The sequence below is a fragment of the Acipenser ruthenus genome, chromosome 8 (genome assembly GCF_902713425.1).
Source record: "Acipenser ruthenus chromosome 8, fAciRut3.2 maternal haplotype, whole genome shotgun sequence".
In the NCBI taxonomy this organism is placed as follows: Eukaryota; Metazoa; Chordata; class Actinopteri; order Acipenseriformes; family Acipenseridae; genus Acipenser; species Acipenser ruthenus.
The window spans coordinates 46,231,241-46,257,805 of NC_081196.1; the positions used below are offsets into that span (position 1 = coordinate 46,231,241).

General features: G+C 37.4%; 1 protein-coding gene across 1 annotated transcript in view; it reads left to right on the top strand.

Annotated features, from left to right (window-relative positions):
• The first annotated feature begins 7,872 nt into the window (after positions 1-7,872).
• Positions 7,873-26,565, top strand: part of LOC117407354 (prostaglandin F2 receptor negative regulator) — a 31,441-nt gene continuing 12,748 nt past the window's right edge. Inside the window, exons 1-6 of the mRNA XM_034012301.3 lie at positions 7,873-8,370; positions 11,478-11,846; positions 12,364-12,780; positions 14,667-15,056; positions 22,209-22,631; positions 25,156-25,560. Of these exons, the coding sequence (XP_033868192.3) occupies positions 8,325-8,370; positions 11,478-11,846; positions 12,364-12,780; positions 14,667-15,056; positions 22,209-22,631; positions 25,156-25,560 (2,050 nt within the window). The 5' untranslated portion in view covers positions 7,873-8,324. The remainder of the gene's footprint in view (positions 8,371-11,477; positions 11,847-12,363; positions 12,781-14,666; positions 15,057-22,208; positions 22,632-25,155; positions 25,561-26,565) is intronic.

Consider the following 26,565-nt stretch of genomic DNA (forward strand, 5'->3'; position numbering starts at 1 on the left):
AAGCACAAAGAAGGCAGTCAAACAATCCAAGATCAATAACAAGTAATCCAACAATCCCAGTACTCACTTCCTGTAGCATACCGCTTTCCCCACTCTTACCACTGGTACTTGCCTGGACCTCCCTTTTTATCCCCCTGGGAACGCCCTTTTTGATGATGTGACATTAAAACCGGTCACTTCCGGTTTGGCGGCCATCTTGTTTCCGGTATGACCAAAGCCAATCGTCACTTCCTGTTTGGCAGCCATCTTGCTTCCGGTATGACTGAAGAAAGAATTTGCCATCAAGACTGCCCTAATGTATCTCCCATTTCGCACCAATCCCCTCGTTCTATCACAATATATATATATATATATATATATATATATATATATATATGTAGACAGATTTCGCCGCCAGATTCCCACACTAAAAAGCACTTTAATGGTAACACTCAAATGGTTTTCAAATGCTTTGTCATCTGAATCTTTTTCAGTTCAGAAAAGCCTTGATCTCTATGTATTTTCTTAGTCCCCTCTAACAATTCCCAGTCACGACATCCACAGTCTTGTACAACCTGAAAACACTACCTGCAAAACAAAGATTGTTAGCCTAGTTGTTTAAGTCAATCCACACAGCTCTTTGCAGTGCTTTTCAATACATATTTCAGTACTACTAAATGCATGTGTGCACCGCCATCCATATTCCAAACAACCGTCAGGACTAAATGTAGTCTGTCTTAGCCAGCAGCTCTGTGGGTCAGATAAATTTCATTCTACGTGCCCTGTGCTAAGAACTCCCCAACAATTGTTTTTCGCAATTGCATTGGCGATTCTCTTGTGAAACTGGCTGGACAACCTCTAGATATCAGCGCAGGACACAACAGGTTGGAGGCTTTGAAATGTGCTGTCCACTTCTTTAGCTGTCATGCTTGTCAAAGGGCCAGCCCCTGCATCCTTAGACAGCGCAGCTATACACATTAAAATGTAACCTAAAACCATCGTTGAAGTTTGAATACCAGCACATCTCTAGTTCATTTTGCCATTGCGACTCAGTCAGCAACCACTGTTCTGTTTCTCTTAAAAAATGTTCCCCCTATTTGGTTTATCCATCGTGTAAGTGTACTGGTCTGTTAACCAAATCTGTTAACCAATTTGACACTTATTTTCTTTATACAGACACCCCTCTATTCCTCACACTTTTTAACAGGCTATATCTGGAATAGTTTTTTGTGCAATTTTCTGTAAATACATAACAGTCCTATGTATGGAAAATACTTTTTAAACGGGAGTGACATACTGTGTAACGAGAAGTGTTTTATATCATTATTGAGAGGGGCTATCTATACAGTAAATGACTGTTTTTTAATTTATTTAACACAAACACCAAGACTGCCAATTCTTGTTGTCATAAACTTATAAATTGTTTACCATTCCCCTCTTTGAAACTGTTCTCATTCTACCTAAAGGAATTACAGCAAACTCTTGTACAGCATCTTAAAATGAAACACACCAGTCACTTATCGCCTATAGCCTATCGCCACAGGCCAGTGTAATCCCCTGCCCCTCACCCATGAGGGAGGCCTGTCGCTTGTACAATTGTCTCTGTTTGCCATGCTCACACAAGAATAGACACAACCTACGTTTGTCACATTTTATTTTAAAACTGTTTTTTGTTTTAAGTAAATACGTTGTAACAAAGTTGGAAATTGTCTAAAATATGACCGCTGATAGTCAATGTTTGGAGCATATTTTTTTGACATTTTTAATCTTTAAACTAAATAAACTTAAATAGACATTCATGATCCGTGCATTTCAGCATAAACGCCAGGTTTCAAAGTGTTTAAATACGTGCTTAACGACTATTTTGTTCAGTTGATAATCCTTCAGTCTGTAGTTTTGAAAACTTATGTGTACCTTTACTTCTGCATAAGCATACAGGCCACTCCAGCATTGCCAAGAGAGACCCAAACTGATCTTTCTGCATGGCTGGGTCAACATATGCCTTATTTTATTTGTATAAATTAAAAAAATACAACAACTACTTAAGATCTAAAAATAACCCCTCAGAAAGTTTGTTGACTTAGCAAACACTAAAAGTGTTGGCACATGCCACCAGCCACCTCTCACAACCTCCGTAACAGTATCTATTATCTTAAGACCTCTGCTGCTTTTATAAATTGCATGGGTTGTTGGCTACAATTTAAATGATCACCCTTTTTATCAATGACTGTTGTGCATGACCATATAAATATTGCTCACTGTCTATATAGCAATGCAAATATTGGCATATGTCAACGTTTTGTTAAACACCCACATTTGGCTAATTATGGGAGTTCAGGTATATGGAAATGTCACATTGTTGAGACAATGTGACATTTCCATTTCACATTGCCTCAACAATGAGACATTTCCAATAGAATATGCTTTTTCTTAAAGACTTACAGAGCAGGCTGTCAATGGTGTGTATGTCCGGTTTTGGGCAGGATGTGAGTGTCACTGATTACCACACCGTTGTTACCTGACTCACAGTGTCAATAAACATGCACAGGCCTGAGTAACAGTATGGTATTTGGTTATGTAGTATAAGCACAGTTTCCCACCGCTAACATCATTTTCACACATTCCCTTATGTACTAATACAGTAATACATAGCGGGCTGAGTCATTATGAGTATTCTTAATAAAAAAAATCATTTCAATTTCTCTGCCTTCCTGTTTTACAAAGTAATGTTTGGCAGGGCAGGACATTACACATGCCAGGGACAATGGTACACTAAACCCTTATCACGACTTTCCTGCTGAAATGCATGCAGTCACAGTTAGATAAATAAAGTACAACACAAGAAGGGATGGAGCATGTTATTTTTCTGCTGTGACACAGCAGAAAAATGCTGTGACTGCTGTACCCTTTACATGTATAAATGTAACTGAGAAAGAGCAGGGGCCCCAGCACCGATCCCTCTAGAACCCTACTGAGTTCATGAAACCTAGAAGTCTTGCTTCCTGTGTTTTAACCAGTTATGTTTTCACTTGTGCCACCTTGCTGTCCCACTGATTTTATATGGTAAAGGGAAGCAAACAATACATGTAATGTGAATTAGTCCTGGTGTTTGTTTGGGGGCAGAACTGTAAAACACTCAACAATAGAGAAGCAGACTCGAACTGAGAAATAATCATTCCCATGAGTAAAACTTGGTTGCGTTTTTTAATCATAGTTAGCACCATATGACAATTTGGGCAGCAGTGTGGCGCAGTGGTTAGGGCTTTGGACTCTTGACCAGAGGGTTGTGGGTTCAATCCCCAGTGGAGGACACTGCTGCTATACCCTTGAGCAAGGAACTTTACCTAGATTGCTCCAGTAAAAACCCAACTGTATAAATGGGTAATTGTATGTAAAAATAATGTGATATCTTCTAACAATTGTAAGTCGCCCTGGATAAGGGCGTCTGCTAAGAAATAATTAATAATAATTACTTTTCCCGGGGATACTCACATACCATACATGGCTCATAATAACATACTCCCTGTCTTAAAAACACAAGGTACAGCAGGGCAGTAGCCAGCCATGAAAAATCACTAAGGCCCTTGCCCATGCACTGCGGCTAAGCAACGTGCAAGAGAGCGTTAATAAATAATTATTTGTATGATTTTAACCGAGGCCCATGCTTCGAGTGCCTCAAAGCTGGCTACGACCTTGTACATGCTTTAGGTGAAGTGCCTTTAGGATTTTGTTGTCTCAAACATGTTCATACTCAGCGTTGTGTCCATGCTTGAAGAGACATTTCTTGATCCAACTTGTAAGTGTAAACAAACATTCAACAGTTGTAAAACCAATACCGGATTCACTGATATAAGTAACGCAATGCAGATGGTTTTTATCATAAAGAAGCCAAAAAGATGGTGATGCCTTTTTCAATTTTCATTTAGTGTAGTACAGTTTTAAGTCTTGTTAAAGTATTTGTGAAAAACACAGGGCTTTACAAATTAGACAATTTCTCTGTTTTTTAGCCACCAAACAGCCAGGTGCTCCTGCATTCAGCTGGGCTGGTAAATGTGTTAAGAGTTGTTTTGCCTATTTCTCTACAGTGAGAATATTGTTGGTTTGCATTAGTTTAAAGCAGCTACTTTAATTGTATTTCGTGTGAAGACGAGTTCATTTAAATCACATTCCTGAAAAGTACCTTTCTCGTAACACCTCAGTTTTCTAACAGTGACTGGGTACAGTGCAGGATTCAGCTTTTAGTAAGTGTGTGACACTTGCTGAATACTGTTGTGTTATGTAATGTTAAGGGCTGAAATTGTTTGAGGTTTTTGCTTTTTCAATGATGTGGTCATTCATACATTTTGGGCAGCGAGAAAAAAAATTGGATGGCCAACATAAAAAAAGGTTATTTTGTTTACAATTGCTATTATTTGTTGTTTATTAATAACCTTGATAATTAATGTATTATTAAGAATAATTTATATAAATACAATAGCACCATGAGTTAAGACTTGTGCCTAAAGGTGCTTTGACACTGTCACCACTTTCAGTAATCGCTTTATATTTCACTATTACCATTGTGAAAGGCAATAATGTCTTTAATAAAACGTGGTATCTATAAAAACCTTTATGAGGAATGCTTGGCTGGTACTGTGATATCTTAAAATAGTTTGGGTTTAACAGCTTCTCCCTTGGCTGCCCTCAAGCAGGTCACCTTGGTAACAATATTTTTCATTTTAGCATGGCCTTCATTAGAACTGAATAAAAAGCCATAATTATACAGACATACACACCTTGTACATCACAGCAAGAATTGTTATTCAACAGGAAACAATTTAAGATGGAGAAATTTGAGTAATTTGTTAAAAAGTATTATCACCCTGTTACATTCCAAAAGGATCACTATGCATTAAAGTAGTGATATCAAAAAACAGATGGGAAGAGCAGCAGTCAAATTATTTTGTAAGATTATCATATTGGCCTGCCTGTTGGTTGCCATCGGCAGCAAACCAAGATAAAACCAAAGTCTCAATTGGGACACTGTTAGCCCTAGTTAGCATTGCAATCTGGTTAAATGCAATCCTTCCAATTATCTCAAATGAGCCTGATGCAAAAGCATGTAAGCAGAACACTGTCATTTATGAAAAAGCAATACACACAGGTGATCCTTTGTGTAATGTCTGGTTAAAGACAGGACTGCAGACCCATTTTCGCAGTGTGATGTGATCTGAGTTTTTCAGACTGGTTTCATGGTGCAGATGGAAACGTGGTATTAAGGCCTCCAGTTCTTCAAAGGGCAGCCTCCCCCATGGTCCCAATCATTTCCACTGCGCTGTCTAATGCTAAACACAGCTCACACTTAGTCACTACATACTCTACTTGGTGGACAGCGTGTGTCTTACATTAGAACACCTGTTCTTCAAAGAACTTGACTGACTGACAACATGTCTAAGTACCTTTGCTGCATTGTAGGGGCAGACTATGCAGCAGGTTTATCTTTATTGTTCAACATTATGAAAGGAACTGACTGAGGCAAACAGCCGCAAAATAATGCGTCAACAATTATGAATGGGTTCTTTTGTTATTGAGAGTAAATGATACTTTGCAAAAAAGGAAGAGTTTCCAAGTACTAATTGTTGTACTTGGTAACAGTACTGCACTACAACTGGTAGCACATCCCCACATCAGTGTATTTTTAATACATTTCAGCTAACCCTATTAAAAGAAATCATAAAATAACCATCAATGTTCTAAAACTATGTGTCCATTTTATCCATTGCTTTCTAACAGTGCCATGGAAGTTATTAAAGTGTATGAAGAACCACTTATTTTGTGAATGTTTAACATTGCCACCTGATATTCATCCAGTGACCACAGGTAGTAGGCATGGTTTGTGGGCTGTCAAACTTTTCTGATGGTTTTTATTTAAGTATTGCTATGCTGTAGTTTCATATATGTTGCTTTAATCCTCCTCAATTCACTTCAAATTTATATTTTATACCATCTATATTTTCCTAATATTTATGTTCTGTATAATTTATTAATTATTTGCCATGCTTACTAACTATTCTAAAAATTGTTTCTGAAAAGAACACTCAAACCTGATTGTGAGGAGGTGTGGTGGGGAAGCCAAGACTTTAGTGCACAATGCTTCAGCTATGGGCTTCAGTGCACAGTGCAGTGCTAAAATTATGACATATTTGCTCTGTGGTAAAAGATAAGCAAATTATTAAAATCAAAAGGACAATAGAACACTTGTAATGATTTGGGGAGTTTGGAATTTCCCATACATTACAAATATAAATAGCAGTGTGGAGTAGTGGTTAGGGCTCTGGACTCCTGACCAGAGGGCCGTGGGTTCAATCCCTTGTGGGGGACACTGCTGCTGTACCCTTGAGCAAGGTACTTTACCTAGATTCCTCAAGTAAAAACTGTATAAATGGGCAATTGTATGTAAAAAATAATGTGAAATAATGTATAATGTGATATCTTGTAAACAACTGTAAGTTGCCCTGGATAAGGGCGTCTGCTAAGAAATAAATAATATATATATATATATATATATATACACACAAATTCTAAGCCTGCTTTAAAGAACTGTGGAATGTGCTTTGAGAAATCTCATTCAATCAGACAGCTCTCTGCTACAAAACAAAGCTTGTTAGGGGTATTGTGTCACCATGGCAACTGCTGGAACACCCCCCTTTCCCTCCCCTCCCCCAGGGGCTATTACCATCTCCTTAACAAAGTCCATACCACCATTTTCTCTGCAACTCATATACCAGTCCATGAAATTCAAATCCCACTGTAAAATGTTTTGGAGGCAGTTAAACTGAATGTCCGCTACTTTTTATCCCAGACACATTTCAGTCATGAAATGTGCCGTTAATGCTTGGGTTTTTACAACTGACAGCGCTTTACCAAATGTGGAGGAACAGGCAGACAGGTAATCCAAGTTCCATCTCCATGTCATCTAGATAAAGTAATACCAATGGAAGCCAAAAAGGGCAGCGATCTTAAAAATAAAATACTATGTTTGGTCATGAGAAAGAGTAAGAGTTTGGGTATCAAGTATTATTATTATTATTATTATTATTATTATTATTATTATTATTATTATTATTATTATTATTTAGTAAAAAAATTAAATGCAGTGGTGTCTATTTACTACTTCAGTTGAAATAGGGGATTCTTTTTTTTTCCAAAAGTTGTTTATGTTCTACTGACAAACCAGAAACTCCCACAGATTTACTGGAAACTCTTATTTATATTTAAAGCAGATGTTGTTTTTTTTGTTGTTGTTTTAAGAATGGGACATTAGGCAGACCTTTGAAGCCAGCAGTACACTCCAGTTGAAATATAATTTCAACTACAGTATGAGAGTGCATCATCTGTGATTAGTAATAATGACTTGGGTACTTGGGTATTCAAGGCCTGTCTGTCAATTGGCTTTTCAGAAAGATAAGAAGGTGCTAAGTGTGTAAGTTTATTTTTCTGAACAACTGCATTCAGATTTAAAACACTGGTTATACCACATGAGAGACATTTTATTTTGAAAATACTTGTAATACAGAAATGATAACTGTTTGTTACCCACTCCCCCATTTCAAAGCCACTTTAAAAATAAAAGAAAAAGAAAAGCATAGTTTTTAATAGTTTATAAATATGAATAAAGTTTATTATATAACCAAGTAATGAACATCATTCCCATTAATAAGATATTTGTTAATAGTTAAACTCGACCCTCAAGGTTAAGCCCTTGTCGGCATTATTTTGTGTTTTTGCTTAAAAATGCTTGTATGCCCGTAGACCTTACAGTTTTCCCTGGTCATATATTTGATCGTTTCCATGTTCGCTTTTTTCCATCTGTGGAATTTCCGATTAGATTGATCGGTCTGGTTTGGGCTGGTCATCTGCACCACTCTGATCTAGAACCTTGGGTTGTGTCGCCTTTTCTACGTCAGTGTGTCCTTCGCCTTTAAGACTGGTGGCACAATACTTTGACTTACCTGCAGTAACTATCAATGAAGGAAGAGGAGGAGAAGGGTTTTTTCAACTGAGCAAAAAAGGAATACCAGCGACTTCCGCACTCGCTTCAGTCCTCCGATCCAAACTGGAAAAAAGGAATGATAACGATTTTAGACACATCTGCCAACAAAACAATATAGTACAGTACTTTGCAACACTGAAGGAGTTGTTTCAGTTTTTTTTTTTAGTTTTGTAAGTTTTTAAATCTGTCTGATTGTAATTTGAAACCAAACGCATTTCCATTGTCACCTACAGAGTGCTGGGAAACGGTCGGTGATTTTTTTCTTTCTTTTTTTTTTTTTTTTTTTTAAGACAAGAAAGCGCAACTTGACAACATGGAACACTTTTTCGACAGCTTTTTTATCCTATCTACAATTTTTGGTGAGTTATTTTTAAATCCAGTACCATAAATGAAATGCTTCTGAATATTCCAGTGTATTTCATATATATATATATATATATATATATATATATATATATATATATATTAGTAGCCTATAGTTCTTTAGCTATTTTATATTCCACTTGTTCTCTTTCCAAATGAAGGTTTGGTAATGCGATTCATTAATCTTTAGTCTTTGTCTGATTATTTTACTAATAACACAACAAGGTAACTGGATCTGATTTTTTGAGACTAGGTTTGCAACATTAATAACCGATTTTTAAAGAGAACTGAAACCCAACATTTTACAGTGTGGTGTGCAATATGACAAAATTCAAAGCGGCGGGAAATATACCACGTTAATCGTTTATAAAAGGTAGCCAGCCAGTTAAGAAATCTAGGGGTAGTTTATAAACTGTAAGGCATGTACAAAATTAATAATGGAAATAGAAGCTGGCAATTTGTAGAAGATATTTCTGCTAATATATGCAATTTTACAAAACTACAGTGCATCTGAGGCTGTAGCGTCATGATGTGTCACGAGTTATGTTTGTACTTGAAGCAGGTGTTATCCAGAGGGACTTTTAAGTTAATTTTTGTGTTGGCTATTCTCTGTGGACTGTGTATCAGACAATGTTAGATCACTATTTCGATATATTTAATATATCTTGACTATAATTGTACAACAGATTGCTCCTTTACTGTTGGTATGAATATACGTTCCACCACTCTTTAAAGTTACTTATAACCGATGTTAATCTGGGACATTAACACATATATCAGTTTTATTTTATGATGGTTTGGGTGTGTATATTATTGATTATTTAGCAGATGCCTTTATCCAAGGTGACTTACAGAGACTAGGGTGTGTGAGTTATGCATCAGCTACAGAGTCACTTACAACAATGTCTTAACAGTAAGACAGAGCACAAGGAGGATGTAGAAGTGACTTGCTCAGGGTCACAGTGAGTCAGTGGCTGAGCTGGGATTTGTACCTCCTGGTTACAAGCCCGTTTCTTTAACCACTGGACCCTCTCCCTGTATCAACATAAAAAATAAAAAAAATACACAAGGATAAAGCTATAATAGAACACGTGTTTGGCCTTTTCTCATTTAATGTAACATAGTAACAAGATCCTGGATATGTATTGTCCCAGCTATTGTCAGGGTTCTCCCACCAAGCAGCTCTATTGACAGGAAACTACCAAGTGCTAATTGAAAACTGTTGGTTGTAACAACATAACTTGTTTTTGGCATTTATGTTAATTAGCACTTTAAGTTGTTTCATTGATGGGTTTAAATACACAGTGTTGCACTTGCAATGCTTTAGGAATCCAAGGAGGACATTTATTTCACACCGAACAAGATCAAGTAGCCCACCCAGCCATGGGCTCTAAGTGAATAGATTTTCTACTCGGAGGAGTACTGGAGATTATAAAGCTCTGGGATGCACCATCTTTGGTTTGTTTGGGCAGTGTGCCCTGCTGTTGGAGCCTACATTAGGGGAGTACAGAGTGATCAGCTGTCCGTAGGCTTGAAACAAGTCTGTGTTTGATTACAATGGTTTGAAAATGTCACATTCAAACAGCAGAAAAAGCAGATTTTGTAAAGGGTAAACAATTTGTTTGAGATGAACCCTCCCCACTCCTCTCCTAGAGGCTCCAGTGCTGTGAAGTGCAGCTGCCTTGGAGACAAGTAGCAGATACTTTTAATGCATGTGTGACATCTTCTGCCTGACACGTCCAAGTGGACAGACTACGGACTCGGCTAACCTTTACCAATGCGGTTTTGCTATATGCCATTTTATTTTGTAATTATTTATTCATTTAGGGACTATGCGTTTCGACCATAACTTCATTCATTCAAAAACTGCAAGGTAAAACTTAGTTTCTTGTATGTATACCATATTTATTTATGTGTGCATAAGTCCTTTTTTTTGTGGAACTGGTAACATTCTAAACCGATTCTAAGACTAAATCAGCCCCCTCCAAACACCCTTAGTTAAACCTTGTAATGTGTTGCTCAGAATCTCAAAATACAAATACCCCACCACATGGTTCAGTGAAACTAAAACAACAAACTGGACTGAGTAAAACACCATCTCCTCCTATTGCTGCTGCACAGCACAGTCCGATGTATTATCATCTTACTGTATCTGGTCTGTTTTTTATTTCAGATATTTTAAATGGCTTTTTTCCCTCAACTGGTATCCATTGAGGCAATACAGATCTTTATTAACTATATGTAAAATAAAAATGTATTTCCTCCTTGTATCAAAGTTCCCTATTACACATTCTGACTTCCCCAATTTCAAAATTCTCATGCATTCCAAGCCTCTCACGTCCCTTCCTGTCACCTTACACCATTTGTTAATCTAACCCTTCTGTTCACTCCCACACCTGCAAGGTGTGTCACCAGGATTCTAGATATTTGCCTAGTATAATTGTTTTAAGTGGGTTCAAGGAGGTCACAATGATTTAAAACAAAGTAACTTATATTTTGACACCTAAAAGATAACTGCTTATCCAATTGTCATTAATATTTATTAGAAGCAGCATCTGCCGATGTAAGGAAGCACCTTTCTCTCTTTGCTTACATGCTTATTTCACCCTTACACTTTTACATATTTATAGAGAACCACTTATCCCATTGTGATAGTACTGTGTAATGCCATTCTTTACCACACATGAGAGTTTTAGAATGTGGGTATCCTACATGTATGGAGGTTTTGGTGATCTGATTTTCGGATAATTATTGTCTAACTCTAATTTTGTATTAACAGCTACGGTGTAGGATGTGTGTTCACAGACATGTTAAGTGCATGTTGTTAAGTCCTCCTGTAATTAAATGGTATAAATCACTATCATAAATTATCAGCTTGGAATTCTCTTTAGTGAGTAAACAGTGAATGAAGAAAGTGCTCCAATCTTAAAACAGAGACTACACTCCTGCCTGGATGGTTTAGTTCTGCCTGGTTGTTGTTCATTTCAGTGAGGTTGCATAATGTCTTGGGGACTGTATCTTATCCAGATAAAGAAATAAATATATCATCTTTGTGACTCTTACAAGAAACATTAAGTCCTTTTTTTTTTTTTTTACCCCTCAGCTATTTGTCTTGGGCGGATAGTAAAGGTTCCTGCTGGTCCCTTGATCCGAGTGGAGGGTAGGGACATTGTCATCCCCTGCAATGTCAGTCACTTTGACGGTCCCCCCGAGCAGGATTTCGACTGGGAGCTGACCCAGGACTCGGGCTCTAAAATACAGGTGGTCAGCACGCTTGACTCTTCCTTCACTGATAAGTCTTACGAAGACAGAGTGAACAGTGGAGAGATTGCTGTGGAGCGAACCAGTGCCAGCTCTGTAGTTCTCAGGATTAAACACGTGAAATTAACCGACAGTGGGAAATACAAGTGCCTCACTCCCAGCACAGATGCCTCAATTAGTGGAAACTATGACGCGGAAGTCGAACTAAGAGGTAGGTTAACGATTTACTTATGACTTAAGATTCCCAGTTGACCTACAGTATCTTCCCTCGGAATGCTTGCCAATTCACAGACACACAATGGGAGTCTTGTCTGAGTAAGTGTAGTCTTCCATATTTATTTTTCTATCTGACTGAGACAGTAAACTGAAAATGTCGTTATCAGTTTTTGGTAGATGCACCAGGGTATAAAAGTTAGCCTCAGGGAATAACAGGGGTGCCTTACTGACTATTAAAACAAACAAAAAAAATTAATGGTATCTTTTATACAGACTACAAAATAAATGTACATTTTTACATGACTATAAATAAAGGCACATTTTAAAATGTAATTAACTCAATACAGAGGCATCAAGTCCCTCGTTCTTTAAGATGCCTGGAACCATTCTTGAAACTCCCTTATTTGAACTTGTGACTGCTGGCCCCAGGACAAATATCACTTGAACCCCTGCTATATCATAACAAAAATAGAAATTATTCCTTATTCTTTTTTCTTTTTTTTCTCTAACAGTTATTTCAGACAGCCTGAAAGTTGCAGCACCAAAATCTAGAAGTAAAACAGGAAGTATAACAGAAGGCAGCTCGTTCGACCTGCGTTGCACAGCCTCACAAGATTCAGTGGAAGGCACCCATCTCTCGGTCACCTGGGAGGTAAGAAGAGGCGCCGCTTCTGAGAAGATCCTCTCGCTCAATCCAGATGGAGGGGTTATGGCTGGAAGTGGCTACAGCCAGCGATACCAGGCCGGAGGTGTGCGCTTGGAGCTGCTGGGCAACGGGGTATACCGCCTGGTGGTCTCGCATGCTCTGCCTACAGATGAAGGCACCTATGTCTGCGTGGCCGGCCAATGGGTGAAAGACGAGAGTGGTGCCTGGAAAAACATCCTGGAGAAGAGCACAGACGTGGGAGAGGTTAAAGTGACGCCCATTGGTGAGTGACACAGAGAAAAGGTTTCAAGCTTTATGGTAGAAACAACTTTTTGTGGTTCTGATCAGTAATGCCACTAACACATTTGTTCTACGAATACTTAAACCAATATTAGAGAGAAGTCTACAAAGGAAGGGGGAAAAAAAACAACTCATTTTTTTACTTTTGCCCACTAGTGTTTTAATGACTCATATTTAAAAAAGATTTGCTTCTGCTTTCTTTTATGGATATGTAACCCTTCAACTATACTTTGTTTCCCTGGTAAGTTCAGTTTGGGGCTGTTAATAAGATCAAATACAATGGCTTAGTCAAGCTAAGCACTTTGATTGATCGAGACCCATTTACAGTAGTAATCCCATCATGACCACACAAGTGGGATCAATAGAAGTTATTTCCACTTCTTTGCCCATTATCCATTTTATAAGAGCTATGAACCAGCCAGTAATATGCACACTCCCACAACAACCACACTGTTATTGCTTCAGTAAGGTGATTCACAGATGCACCTGCATGCATTGTTCAGTTATCTCTTCCTTGCTTTGTTGCTCTTGAAACCTCAAGTGAAAGTAGATTGTAATCGGGAGAGGAGCAGGTATCCTTTAGTTTATAGTTCTGCTCAAGTTACAGCATTTATCTGCAACTTCAGGTCTGGTTTGGTGAAAGTCAGACATTGAGCACGAGTCAAACCATCAGACTTTATGCGCAAACTTCCAGGTCTTCCACATACAACACATTTTTAATTTTAAAGGCTTGGGAAAGAGGCAGTATCATGACGGGAGATAATGAATCCAGAGCTTTATTATCTGAGTGATAGCTCTCCTATCTCCTGTGACATGGGAGAATCGGATATGCATTTCAGTGGTAGAGCATTCTTCTACTGGTTGCACAGGAGGTATCCTCCTCCTCATTCTGTGTTTCTGGAATTTAAGTACAGTGGTGCAAGCTGTTGCAAATTTACTGGTTGTAGCCTAACTCATGAACATTAATATCATGATAATATGAAGGGATATCTATTAGTATTAAAACAAACATATTTTTTATATTACTGAAAATTGAGGCAAAGGAAGCCATTAAAGTGACATTATTTTGTGTTAACTTCTGAAACAGGATCAAATAGGTGGAGTTTGAGTTTGATTTACACACAAAAAAATCATAAATAATATTAAAAGATGGTACAATAGCTGCTTTATGACCCTGTTGAAAACATTTGCTTTTAAGTGTATTTTTTTTCTATTTTGAGTATACAGGTATTCTGCTGAAGAATAAATGTTTGACATTCATCGTAGTTCTAGAAAAAATCTACTAGAACAGAAAAGACCAGTAAACTAATCTAATATACTTTGTATCTGTGTCCATTTTTATAATTTGTTTTATTCAAGACACTGAAACTGTTTAATTAGTTATCCTAGGGTAGTGTGTCTATTAAGTTATTTAGTGCTGAAAGAGTTAATTCAATGTACACACAGAAACATTGGTTCAAGTAATTTTGAATAGAGCATATTGGTATTGGAAAGACAAAATGAAGCATTCAGAGAATTGCATTTTTTGAACAAAGCCAACCTTCCAAATGTCTGTTATTAAATTGAGTACTGCAATTTTCCAGTTGCAGCCTACAATTAGCTTTGAAACTAATGAGGTTTTTAACAGTGCATTGAAAGGACATATAAAATGACTGTCTTTTGAAGAACATTAGTTTTTTATTAAAATGTTTGAAAGAATCTAACTGGTTCAGAAGAACACAAAAATAAATAGAGAATTGATGATAACATTTGAAGATATTTAAATTGAACTTTGTCAGTTAACAAAAATGCTTGGGAATACAAGTGTCTTTAGTTTAACACCTCAGTCTTGGACTTAGCTTGTTTTTTTTGTTGTTGTTGTTGTTTCAGCGTCATCCTTAATGGTTTCAGTTGGAGGAGGCAATGTTACCTTAAATGCAGACTCGACACTTGAATTAACCTGCACTGTTGCAACAGCAAACAGTGACGCCATCCGCATGGAGGTCACATGGTATGTCAGCCCTACTCCCAGCACAGACCAGGGTAGCTCACGGTTGCTGGTGCACATGGACCGTGACTCGGTGGTGAATGGATCAGACGCCGTCACTGTCAGCCGTGTAAGTGCTGATGCCACCCGACTGGTGTTCAGAGAAGTTGAAAAGACAGACGCAGGGTATTACTTCTGCAAGGTGGTCGGGTGGATGCCACAGTCTGGCGGGACGTGGTACAAAGCAGCGGAGAAGACCTCGACATCTGTCCGCGTGACAGTTACTTTGTTAGGTAAGTTGCTGTGTTTTCATGTCACAGAAGATGTTTAATCCACTGTATTCATCTGTTCTTGGGGCTTTGTTTGCCAATGTTTATTAAAGTTAATGATGAGATTAAGTTTATATGGCGATGGTTGCAAGGAGGTCGTTTACTGTATATTAAACAGTATTTTTGTCAAAGATACATTATGCTGCTGGCACGTCTCTGAAGACCAAAAGATCAAAGCATGCCTGGTACCTCTGGGCAGGATGTTCCAGAAAGATTGTGTATCTCTAAAAGGGAAGTCCTCCCATTGTAACTATAGGCTTGTTTATATACTGAGCATCAAAAGAAATGTATCACTATTATAACGCATTTACTTTCGAAAAAGAATAAGGTATATAAATGATGGACATTGACAAAATGTTTTTGGTTTCTTTTTAATCACTCGATCATTCGTCCTTGACCATGACATGCTTGAGTGACTATGGCTGAAGCATATGCACTTAATCACCTAATTAGTGAGACAGTTGATTGGACACTGGATATGGAGTGATTTCAGCTGTTAAATTGCAAGCTTGAATAAAAGCAATAAAGAAAATCACAAAAAAAACCCACAATATTCCACATCTGTCAAGAGAGCAGCGCCTTTGTGTAATCGGCATGTTGGAGGCTGGACTAGGGCAGCGTATTGTGGCTTGCCGTCTTGGTGCTCACAGCCAGCAATTTCAAACCTGGCGAGACGGTATAACCAGACACACACTGTCAATGACAAGCCAGGAACTAGGAGACCAAGAGTCACAACACCTGCTCAAGATTGACCAATCATTTTGCATCATCTTCGTGATGTCAATTGTTAATCAGCAGAATAAAAAGTCACTGCACCTGCATCACATCTAGTGAATTTTATCCAAATTTAAGTGATAAGTTTGTGTTAATGCTCAGTATACATTAGAACGTATCATATCCGATCCTTTGAGACACGATACCCTCTGTTAACCAATGGACCTCTGGCATGTGTCATTTACACAGGCTGCTATCAACTGAACAGTACAGATGGAATCTGAACAATGCACATTTTATTATGGGTCTTAATTAAACAGTAAATTCAGCTCTGAGCAGGACAGAATGGATTCAGTTGCAGATTTTTTTTAAAAAATGGTGCATTTGGGAATTTACTTTCACTTTTTAAGTGCTGTCACTTCACGTAAAACAAACTGCCCAGTTTAACCATGTTCAATAAAAGAAAGCAAGGGATTTAATAATTGCTGTACTGTTAAAGCTGAAACAAGATTTTTTTTCTTCATACAAAGCCAGTTTTGTGTTTTACACACACTGCTGCTCCTGAATGAGCTGTATTTACTTTGATGGACAGATCTAAGTGTAACATTACTTTTACCAATCTGGTTCAGGTTGCATCTTGCAGACTGATTTCTAAATGCACCTCTTAACATGATGAGAGACATGCTACAGTACACACAGACAAAGCTAGGGTTTGAACGGTTAAGCCACATCAAAGAGAGAAGAGAAGAGAGAGCTTATACAAGCCAGTACAGCAGTCAGTCAGAGGAAATGAAAGGCCTGGGTACAGTTCCATCAGAATTCAAGACAGCGCAGTTTAGGTATTTGACAATAAAGAGCAGTGCCCTGCCCAAAGCATTTCATTCATTTCAGGTAAATAACCACAAAACCACCATATTGGTGAAGTATGCACTACTTTACTGTTAATGTTCATTAGTTAGTGCTCTGTAAATCATAGTGAATGTGTGACATTTTCACCACTTCTTCAAGCCTGCTTTCTATCAAGGAAGCACAATTATTTTATCTATGTTCACCATTAACTGTGGCTGGACCAGAACTGATTTAATTTATTTTAATTGCTTGTGAGCCGTTTCTTATTGAGAAAGTGATTCACTGATATTTTTGGGTATATTTTCAAATCAGAGCTCTGCCAGGATAAAGAGTTCTGCTTTTTATTTCCCCCTTACACTTTTTAATGCGTTGCAGTACCTTCCTGTACACTTTGTAGTTTTAATTTATTATAATTAGCGCTTGTACTACCAGCCTGCAACTTTTGACAGAAATTACAGTAGCTGTGATTATATAATGTCTGTGAATACTATAACCGCCTTGGCTACTAAACATGTCCCGACCAAATGCGTTTCAAGCTCTGTGCTCCCCTGCAAGTATGTTAGGTGTGTGTTATGTAATCCCCCAGGATGTGGTGTTGCTTATGCTGGAGAGAATGTAATGAATTTAGCCATATGGTTCCAGCCTTTTGGCTTGGTTTTAGGGAATTTTTAATTAGGTGAGTGCTATTTAATGTCCTAGCTTGTAAAGCAGGGTCACCAGTTCAAACACCACCCCCTGCATTATTTAATTACAGCAGGGAGGGTTTAAAAGACAACACAAACAAAACTGAAACTGTAATCAGAAACTGTAGAATACACCTACTGAAAATGAATGTTTCCATTACAGTATTAGTCTTACAGACTGTACAAAACCAAAAAAAAAATACTGGAAAAAAGTGAATCAAAACTTAAGGATTGTTGATTGGGAGCAAGAATAGAGATGGAGGGGTCCTAGTCTGGTTTTGTGGTTGAATGGATTTGGGATTGAGGATTGATACCCAGTTTTGACTCACTTTGACCTAGACTGTAGAGGAAGTCACCTGATGTTACGATTCCACTGTGGTTAAGTCTAATGATAACTGACAGTGTTTATACAGTGGTGCATTTTTCTAGAATATCTCAAGCATACGATAACTGGCTTGATATATATATATATATAATTATAATTTCCCCAATTGATTAACCATTTAATTTATATTGAAGAAACATATCCATCGTTGCATTTAATGAAAAATACATATCGTACTGTAGCTGTAAATACACTTCAAACTGGTCTGGCTCGGACTATACAAATGCAGTATAAACAAAGAGTCGGTAAATTGTCTCAAAGACAAATACTCAGCTTTACAAGAATGTAACTGAAAACTAAGTTTTTCTCTTAAAATGCAGGGGTTCTCGTATGCTGTTTTACCTCACTTGGCTGTCAACAGTGATGCTGAGTCCAGTGCCTTCCAGCATCTTGCATCCTAAGTTGTGATCTTACAGTGACAAACCCAATTCATAATTGTCTGCTTCATCTAAAATAATTCTGTCTCATAGCTTCTTGGTGTTTCAAATAATTGCAAAGAGCTGCCACTTTTAGATGTTTTTGGGAAATGAACTGCAAAGTACAATTTTTCACAGTTCTACAGTTTGTGAGAAGGCATTATGCAGATTATCTACTGACAGGAAGAAAAGCTAAGAGGAAGAAATACATGGCGTGGAAGATTAAAAGCTTTGTTAAAACACATAAAATTACACATTATGTGCTGTCTGGTTACAGTGATCTCATATTTCTGTGCCTGGTTTTAAAGAATAGGAATGAGAACAATGGAGCACTTCAAACAATGGCCTCCTGCCCCAAGGGTAGGTTGGCCCAAAGATGCACCTGGCAATTCTGCCTCTATATGGCCACGCTGCTCAGGGTGGCCACATATTTTTTTAGATTTCAACAACAAACAAAAAAAATAGGTTATTATTAACAGTTTTTACCTAACTTAAACATATCTAAAATTAAAATATATAAAAAATGATTTAAAACGTGTAGAAATGCTTTTTTATGCACCAAATCCTGCTACCCTTTCCTTCTCGGCGGCCATCTTGGATTTAAGTGTTGCACTCTACTGACTTTAGCTTTCTGAATTAAAAAATAAAAAATAAAAAAAATTAAAAAACAAAAAAAAATTAAAGAAAAAGTTTACGCTAAGCTTGGTCGTGTTTTTCAATTGAAAGTTAGTTTTTCTTTTAATGCAACAACCTGCCCCTAAAAACGCACCTCACCCAAGTGTCAGGACTGCCCAGAAGGCGTGGCACCTACAGACACGTGTCTGTGCAGTAAATCTGTACTGAAAAAAATGGGTTAGGTGTCATTTTTAAATGCAAGGGTTTTGTTTATAATGTATCGCAACATAACATATTATAGCTTGTTTAAAAGCGTTTTCATTTGTCTGTTAAGAAATTATAATTATTCCAGTTTTGCAATATGTGTTATAGTGTTTGTTTAGGGTTCAAAAGTCATCATAACAATGTTTTACATGTTAAGAATTTGTAAAGAGTGCATTTGCCACTGAAAAGGCAGGTAATGTGATTATTTGTATATAAATAAAGTGTTTAGCATTTTTAATTTATTAATATATTAATCTAATTTAAACTTGTGTAAATTGTTACACAATTGCCTTTGTCATTTCTATAAAGTTGATATATTTAAAGCATAATATATAATTTGGTATCATATTTGTTGCCGTTGAGTAGTTTAAAACAACAATGGTTAAAATAAATAAAATAAGTATTTAATTAATATGCAAATGACCACTTTGTGACGTTTTGTTACATGTTAAAACTACCGAGCCTATAAATATTCAACCTACACAGGAGATATAAGCTCAAACGGCAGTCTGATGACAGACACACACACAAGCATATGTCAGAGATCTATGTGATATCAACATTATCTATAGTTTTTAACTGTTTACCTATATCAACTACTGTACTAGCGTATTTTAAATGAGTTCAGCATTGTTGGAGCCGCGGCACTGTTTCACCCCCCCCCCCCCCCCCCCCCGTACAACGAAAGGCAGTTTGTCTAAGCTTAATTTCACGCATTTTATTTCTATTTTCAATTAATTCCATTACGTTCTACACCATTTTTGTTTAAAATTTAAGTTCTTGATTTTTTAAATTAAGGATGAAGTAGTGATTAAAATATCCCAAAACGCATATTTCAGGGGTCGATCATTTTGTCTAGCAACGGCAAATACATATATTTCGTGTATAACTCCATTACTCAAAATCTGTACATATAAATTATCATTTACATTTTTATAATTTAATAAATGTAATAACTCTATTCCTAATTCCGTACAATAAAGCATTGCTCTGCTGCGCCAGTATAGTACTCGCTTTTGGAATGTTGGGAGCACCGCTCCACATCAAAACAAAGACTATACTGAGGACTGTTCAAAAATTACCATCTCATCAGGAAGTGCGTACAATGTTAACGCCTTAATATCTAAAATGTCGACCATGATTGGCTCTTAATTTAAATTACTTTTTATTATAGACACCTTCAACAACCAATAGTTTAAGTGTCAGCTCGGCCCTGATTGGTTTAGGTGTTGAGATCATCGCGTAAAGGGAAAAAAACGAAAAAAAACGCCCTTCTGTATGACGTACATTTTAGGGCCTACACTGACAAAAAGTTTAGACTGTCTACTTTTAATTTATTACACAAACATGAATCAAAATCGACCAGGACTCATCAACCGTGAGTTTAAAAAAGTGTAGAAAAATAAAACTCGGTGCCGCGGACCCGTTCGAAATGCATATTTTGCACTATCAAGAAAACAGGTGGTGCCGTGATGCGTTGTTTTGAGATCACTACGAGAAAGTACTACGAGCAAAAATAAATTACATTGCACATGTTATGTCTTCTTCAGTTACTATACTATACTGAAAATGTGTGTTTTAGATTTAATTTAATGTTTTTATTCATTTTCTACCAGTTTGAATATGCTTGAGACCGTATTATTTTCAGAAATGGCAGTTTTTAAAGGGAAATAAAACAAAAACCGTCAAAGTATGAGTATGATGAATGTTATTTATGTTTACCGGAGTATTTATACTTCTACAAAATACAGAAAGATGGTGCTTAACTGATTTGTATTTAATTATACAACGAGTTGAAAACTGCCAAGTTCATGAGTATCAGACAGCGCTAATAGACCCTGTCTATTCTGACATAATTTTACAAACTTGAATGGTTTAATTGTTATCTAAGTAATACCTAGCTTGACAAAGCATTATGATCATGTATTACTAAGCTTCAAATGATAAGTTGAGAGATACGTAAATGTATGCCTGCGTACAGCCTTTTTCTGTCATTTGTATTGCGAAGCAATTCCCATGGAATTCTATCATCTATTTTTAAATAATTTGGCCCTTTTTGTACGCTGCATTGGCTTATTGTTTGCATCTCATAGATATGCTGTACATGTGTGAGCCTGTTTTTTTCCATTGTAAAAGGAAATGTATTGATTATTTTAGAAACTGATTTCACACTGTTAAGCTTCCTGGAGAGATCTGGTCATTGACTGCTCATACTGAACTGGGAATTTGTTTGAAGTTGATGTTTTATCCAAAAAGCAACTGTGATTTGCAACTAAATTAAGATTTTATTTTGATGGCCATGAAATTTGTACATTAAACATCTGTCAAGTTGGTCTCGGAATCTTGATGGAATCTGTACTTGAAAAGGCCTACTATCGGAACCCCTCATTCTTATAACTGACATTAACCACAAACCGCATGAGAAGGATCACGGAGTACAGTGTGTGTGGTTTGAAGTATGAAACGATAATGGGCGGAGTACACTGCTGATCTTCTGTAGACTGTTTTTGTAATATAAACTACAAACACGTGGCAGGATTCCATTACAGCAGATCGTGTTTCAGTATATACCACACTTGTCATTAATGATTTAGAAGGTCATTGTGTCAAATTCTGACTGGCTGGAGAGTCAGCCAGGATGCATGCATTTTGACAACACCCCCAATAAGGCTTTCAATGCGTTTGGATTATGCATTAAATTAGTTCCCGGCTTTGGGAATCCTAAAGCCTCTTATTGTAGGTCAGCATTGATTAAGCGCTTTAGTCATCTTTCCCCTAAAAGCTTCACATCCTGACCCTCAAGCAGTGAAAAGGGACTTGTTTGGAAGGATCATGAAAAGCTTGGGACTTCAGCCCTCACCCTGTGTGATCAATGAATCCATTTTAGCTCTGAAGAATGCAAACAGGGAAACTGATTTATAGCATCAGAGAACTACACCCAAATAAGAACATGTATATTTGAATGATTTGGTTATTTGCTTATAATTAATAGTAAATTCAGTCATCTGAATAGTAGATAAGACAAAAGATAAATATCACAAAATAAAGCATTTGTCATACATCTTGTATGTAGACTAGCATAGAACATTCTACTTTTATCAAGATTAGTAAACTTGCTGTACGATCACAGTTGTGTAATGGGATAGTGTACACAATCTCAATAATGATTTTTATAATCTCTCTTCCCCAGAACCTACCTACAGTGTTCTCCTTAGCGCCCCCACCACTCCACATTTCTCAGATGACCCAACAGAGCTGGAGTGTAAAGTGACTGATGTTCAGAATGCAAATGGTACCCGCATGACTGTTTCCTGGCACTACAGGAAACCCACACCCGCTGACCTGCCCGTCAGTGATGACCTGATCGCCACAATGGACCAGAACTGGGACCTACAGGCTGGGGAAAAGTATAAGGAGCGTGTGGGGAAGGGACACATTGTTCTCACCAAGCTAGACCCAGCCGTTTTTAAACTTCAAATCCTGCACACCCGAGACACTGACAGGGGAGAGTATTTCTGTACTGTATCAGCATGGGCCCAAACAAAAGATCACAGCTGGGTGAAGACCAAGGATGTCTCGTCCAGAAATCTCCCAGTATCCTGGGATCAAGAAGGTATGTGTCTTTCAGGTCGTGCCTTGAATCATTTTTTTGTTTTGTATTTTTACTTCCAGTTGTATACCCATTTTATGTTTTAATGGTTTTATAATTATTAATCAACTACAGTTCGATATTATTTAAGAACAATTTTTGTATCCCTATTTTACGGAGTACTGCACATCAAAGACATTTAGGAATGCTGTATCACTTCAAAATCAGTGTATTACATGGTTTTATATCCAATGGAAATGTTAAATTAAGATTAGCTACACTATTTCATTATTCTTTTATATAAGGCAAATTATATACGATACTAAAAGCCTCTTATTGAAAAACAGCATATATATTTCAGTTTGCCTGTTTTAGTCTCTTTTTTTCATTCTGCATTGTTATCTGTAACTTTTAAACCATGGCCAGATAATTGTAAGACGGGGCAAATTAATTTTAGTTTTCAAGTAAAACATTTTTTTTTTTTTTTTTTTAAACAGAAAATAACATCAGTGTAGAGATTTAGGAAAATAACACCACTCAAAACAACACAACACTGCTATCACAGTCTACTGAAGATAAAAATGCAAACCAGATGAAATGCCCTGTTCAGTTTATGATCCTACAACAATTTAGGTATCTTCTGGTTGTCTTTCTTTGTAGTTTATTGGTCACTGAAGGGGTAAGATAGGGGTGCCAAGTAAAGAAACGGTGCTGACTCTGCAGTTGCTTGGTGAAAGGAATAAGCACAAGTTTATTCAAGGGTTATGCAAAGTTTATGGTTCCAGCTGCATATTCTGTATCCTTCATGACATTTGTAAGTTGTAAGAAAACTGAAGGTGTGCTATTTGACCTTTTGCTGACTTTCAATATATTTGTGTAACCTCCTCAGCCTGTGCTGTAAATCAGTTAGCAAGTACAACTTTTATCAGATAATAGTTCTGGCATTTACAGTACAGCCCAATGGGTTGTAACATATACTTTTATTTAGGATGTTAAGCTGGGTTCTTTTAGAAGTATGATTCAAACAAGTCCAGTGTATACAGATTGCAAAGTGCAACACAAAAATGTATGTGTGACCATTTAATTGACCTGCTCCTACAGCTTTAAGTTTTTAGTTTGTATGCGTTTTATAGTTGTGTGAATTTCAAAAAGCACAAGTTACAGCCGTTCTTTCTTTTGGGTTTTCCAGACCATTGCGTTGGAGTTGAAACAAACACGTCAGTGGAAGAATGTCAGATGACATAGTCCCCATGATTTTATCTCAAGTGTCAGGAAAATCTGGGACTTGCACTTTGTTATCCCAGTAGCTCATACTCTTACCAGGAAAATCTCAAGTTCTTGATTTATGAAAACAAAAAAAAACGTTGTTTTCTGGAGCAGCCAGTGAAATAATAGTTTAGGCATTTAAATTAACTCTAAAATTATTGCTTGCGTGATCAGCAACTGGAATCTTTAACATTAGATTTATTTCAACCAAAGAATTCTGTCATAACTATATAACCATTTTGTGGGAAAGCAATATTTTATTCAGACTTGGAAATTAGAATAACAAGTTGTGGTAACAGGCAGCTTGGATGTGTTGTGCTTTTAATTTGATGTGTGTAGCAGGTGTTTGATTCACATTGGTGTAACTCAGGGGTGTCAAACTCCAGTCCTCGAGGGCCGCAGGGTCTTCTGGTTTTCATTCCAGCTTAAGCTCTCAATTAACATAATTGATCTAATTATTTGTTGAATTTGACATATTTAATATTTTTCAAGGTCTTTTACAGTTAATGGTTTTAGAAATGCACTTGATTCAAGGTACACTACCTATGAAACGTTTTGAGGCCTGAAGAGAAGTGTTAAATGTGTCCAGTTAATCAAATAATTAGACCAATTAAGTAATTGAGAGCTCGGATGGAACGAAAGCCAGAAGACACTGCGGCCCTCCAGGAACTGAGTTTGACACCCCTGGTGTAACTACTATAATTCAACAGAAACCATGTTTACTTTTTCATTTTTTTATTTATTTTTGTTGAGAATGATAACCTAGTAAGGTTGGGGTTGTATTTTTCTACAGGAAATGTGAAAGACAAAATCACTGTCATATTATCCACTGCCTAATCAATAAAAAGGGAATGGTTTATTTAGTATCCTTTTACAAGAGGATTCAGGAAACAAGTTAATCTCTGTAGTAAGCGCCATAGAGTGGTTTTACTTGACCTGTTCAAGGATGGACGAGAGAGAGCGATGAAACTTGTCAGGTAGTAAGAGGACACTGGGTAAACAAGACAGTGAGGCAGAAACCTTGCATCATAGGGGGCTCTGTCATGTTGATCAGTCAGACCACACTCTAGACCTAAAAAGTTCCATTGCTCTGTGCTGCATGTCCTTGGCATATCTACAAACTGATCAAGTAGCTTTGAACTACACTGAATGTTTTATGCTATTAATGCAAAGACTGTCATTGCCAAAGGGGAGTTTTACATGTGTTGAGAAGCTGTTTAGATGTATTTTAGTTACAGCCTGGTTGAAATATTTGTATCTGTTCTTTATTTGTCGACTTTAGATCCAAGTCTCACAGTTGTTGCTACGCCTCTTAAAGCCGTTTTTTCTGGGGGAGACACCTTTGAGATGGCTTGCAAGGTTACTGGCAAGAAACTGAAGAATCCAAAGTACTCCGTGCTCATTAATGTGGAGGAGCCTTCCAGCAGGAAGATCAGGAAGATCATGTCTATGAGTCAGGACTCGGTGACTCGTCTGGAGGAGTGGAACGAAAAGAATCGCCTGGACAGCGTAGTCCTGGAGAAATCCAGTGCGGACGAGTTCCGCTTTAGAATGTATGGAACTCAGATCTCTGATGCTGGGTACTACTACTGTGAGGTCACAGCCTGGACGCCTGATGCCGGGAACACATGGAGTGAGGCCACCAGGGGTATTTCAAACAAGGTGAAGATCGACTTTGAAAATACAGGTAATAAAAAACATTCTTCTTTTCGTTTTCATTGTTTAATATTGACAGGCCAGAAATAGGGAAACCTGAATTTCTGAGAATACCTTTCAACAACCTGTTACTAAAACCACAATGACAGGGCCCTGTTCGTAAATCTACTTCTTCTCTATTTAAGAAATTATATTATTCATGAAATCAGACTTTGGGGGCTTTCAAAAAAGTGTTACGACAGTCAATGGGTTATACAGTAATCCGTTGTGTATCTGCCCGTCACATATCTGCCCTAAACATTTATCCGCCATGATCAAGCTCTTCAGCAACGTCACCCACATGTACCAATGCAAAATGGCTACAGGAAAGCAAAAACATTTGAATTTGCATTTTGCTACTGTGTACATTACCTGACACTAACCGCCAACAGCCGGGCAAGTAGCCATAGTTAGTTTATTATTGAACAGAGAAGATTAGAAGATTGTAGGTCCCGCTGTGTTGTTCAGTGTGTTGATATGTAAATAAATCCTGTTTGCCTGTGGGGCCTATCCACTTCAACCTCCGTCTTGATCTCCTGCCTGTTACTCAACAGTGAATGCACGCACCCACACGGCAGACGGCTGTCCTGTCACAACCATTAATACCCTGTATCTTTCTAAACGAGGGATTTAGGGGAGCTCCCTAATAAAAGCTGAATTTCAAAACAATAATTTTGTGAATATAGTAATTGTTACAGATGTGTATAATGGTATTTAAAACAGGATTCATTTATCCAACTTTTTACATGTCCGCCCTTGCTCTGGCCCCACTGTAATCGGATATGCAACGGACTGCTGTACTTGCGAAATGAGATACTATGCAGAAACAATTGGTGCAAATTTAGCACAGTGGTAAATGCTGTGAATATGGTCTCGCGACTGGTAACAGTTACTGTATTCTGCCTTAATAACTTGTGTGCCACAAAACAGAACCTCCTGCACTGCACTTTAAATCTAATTGCTGGAAAAACAAAAAAAAACTTTTACAAAAGACAAT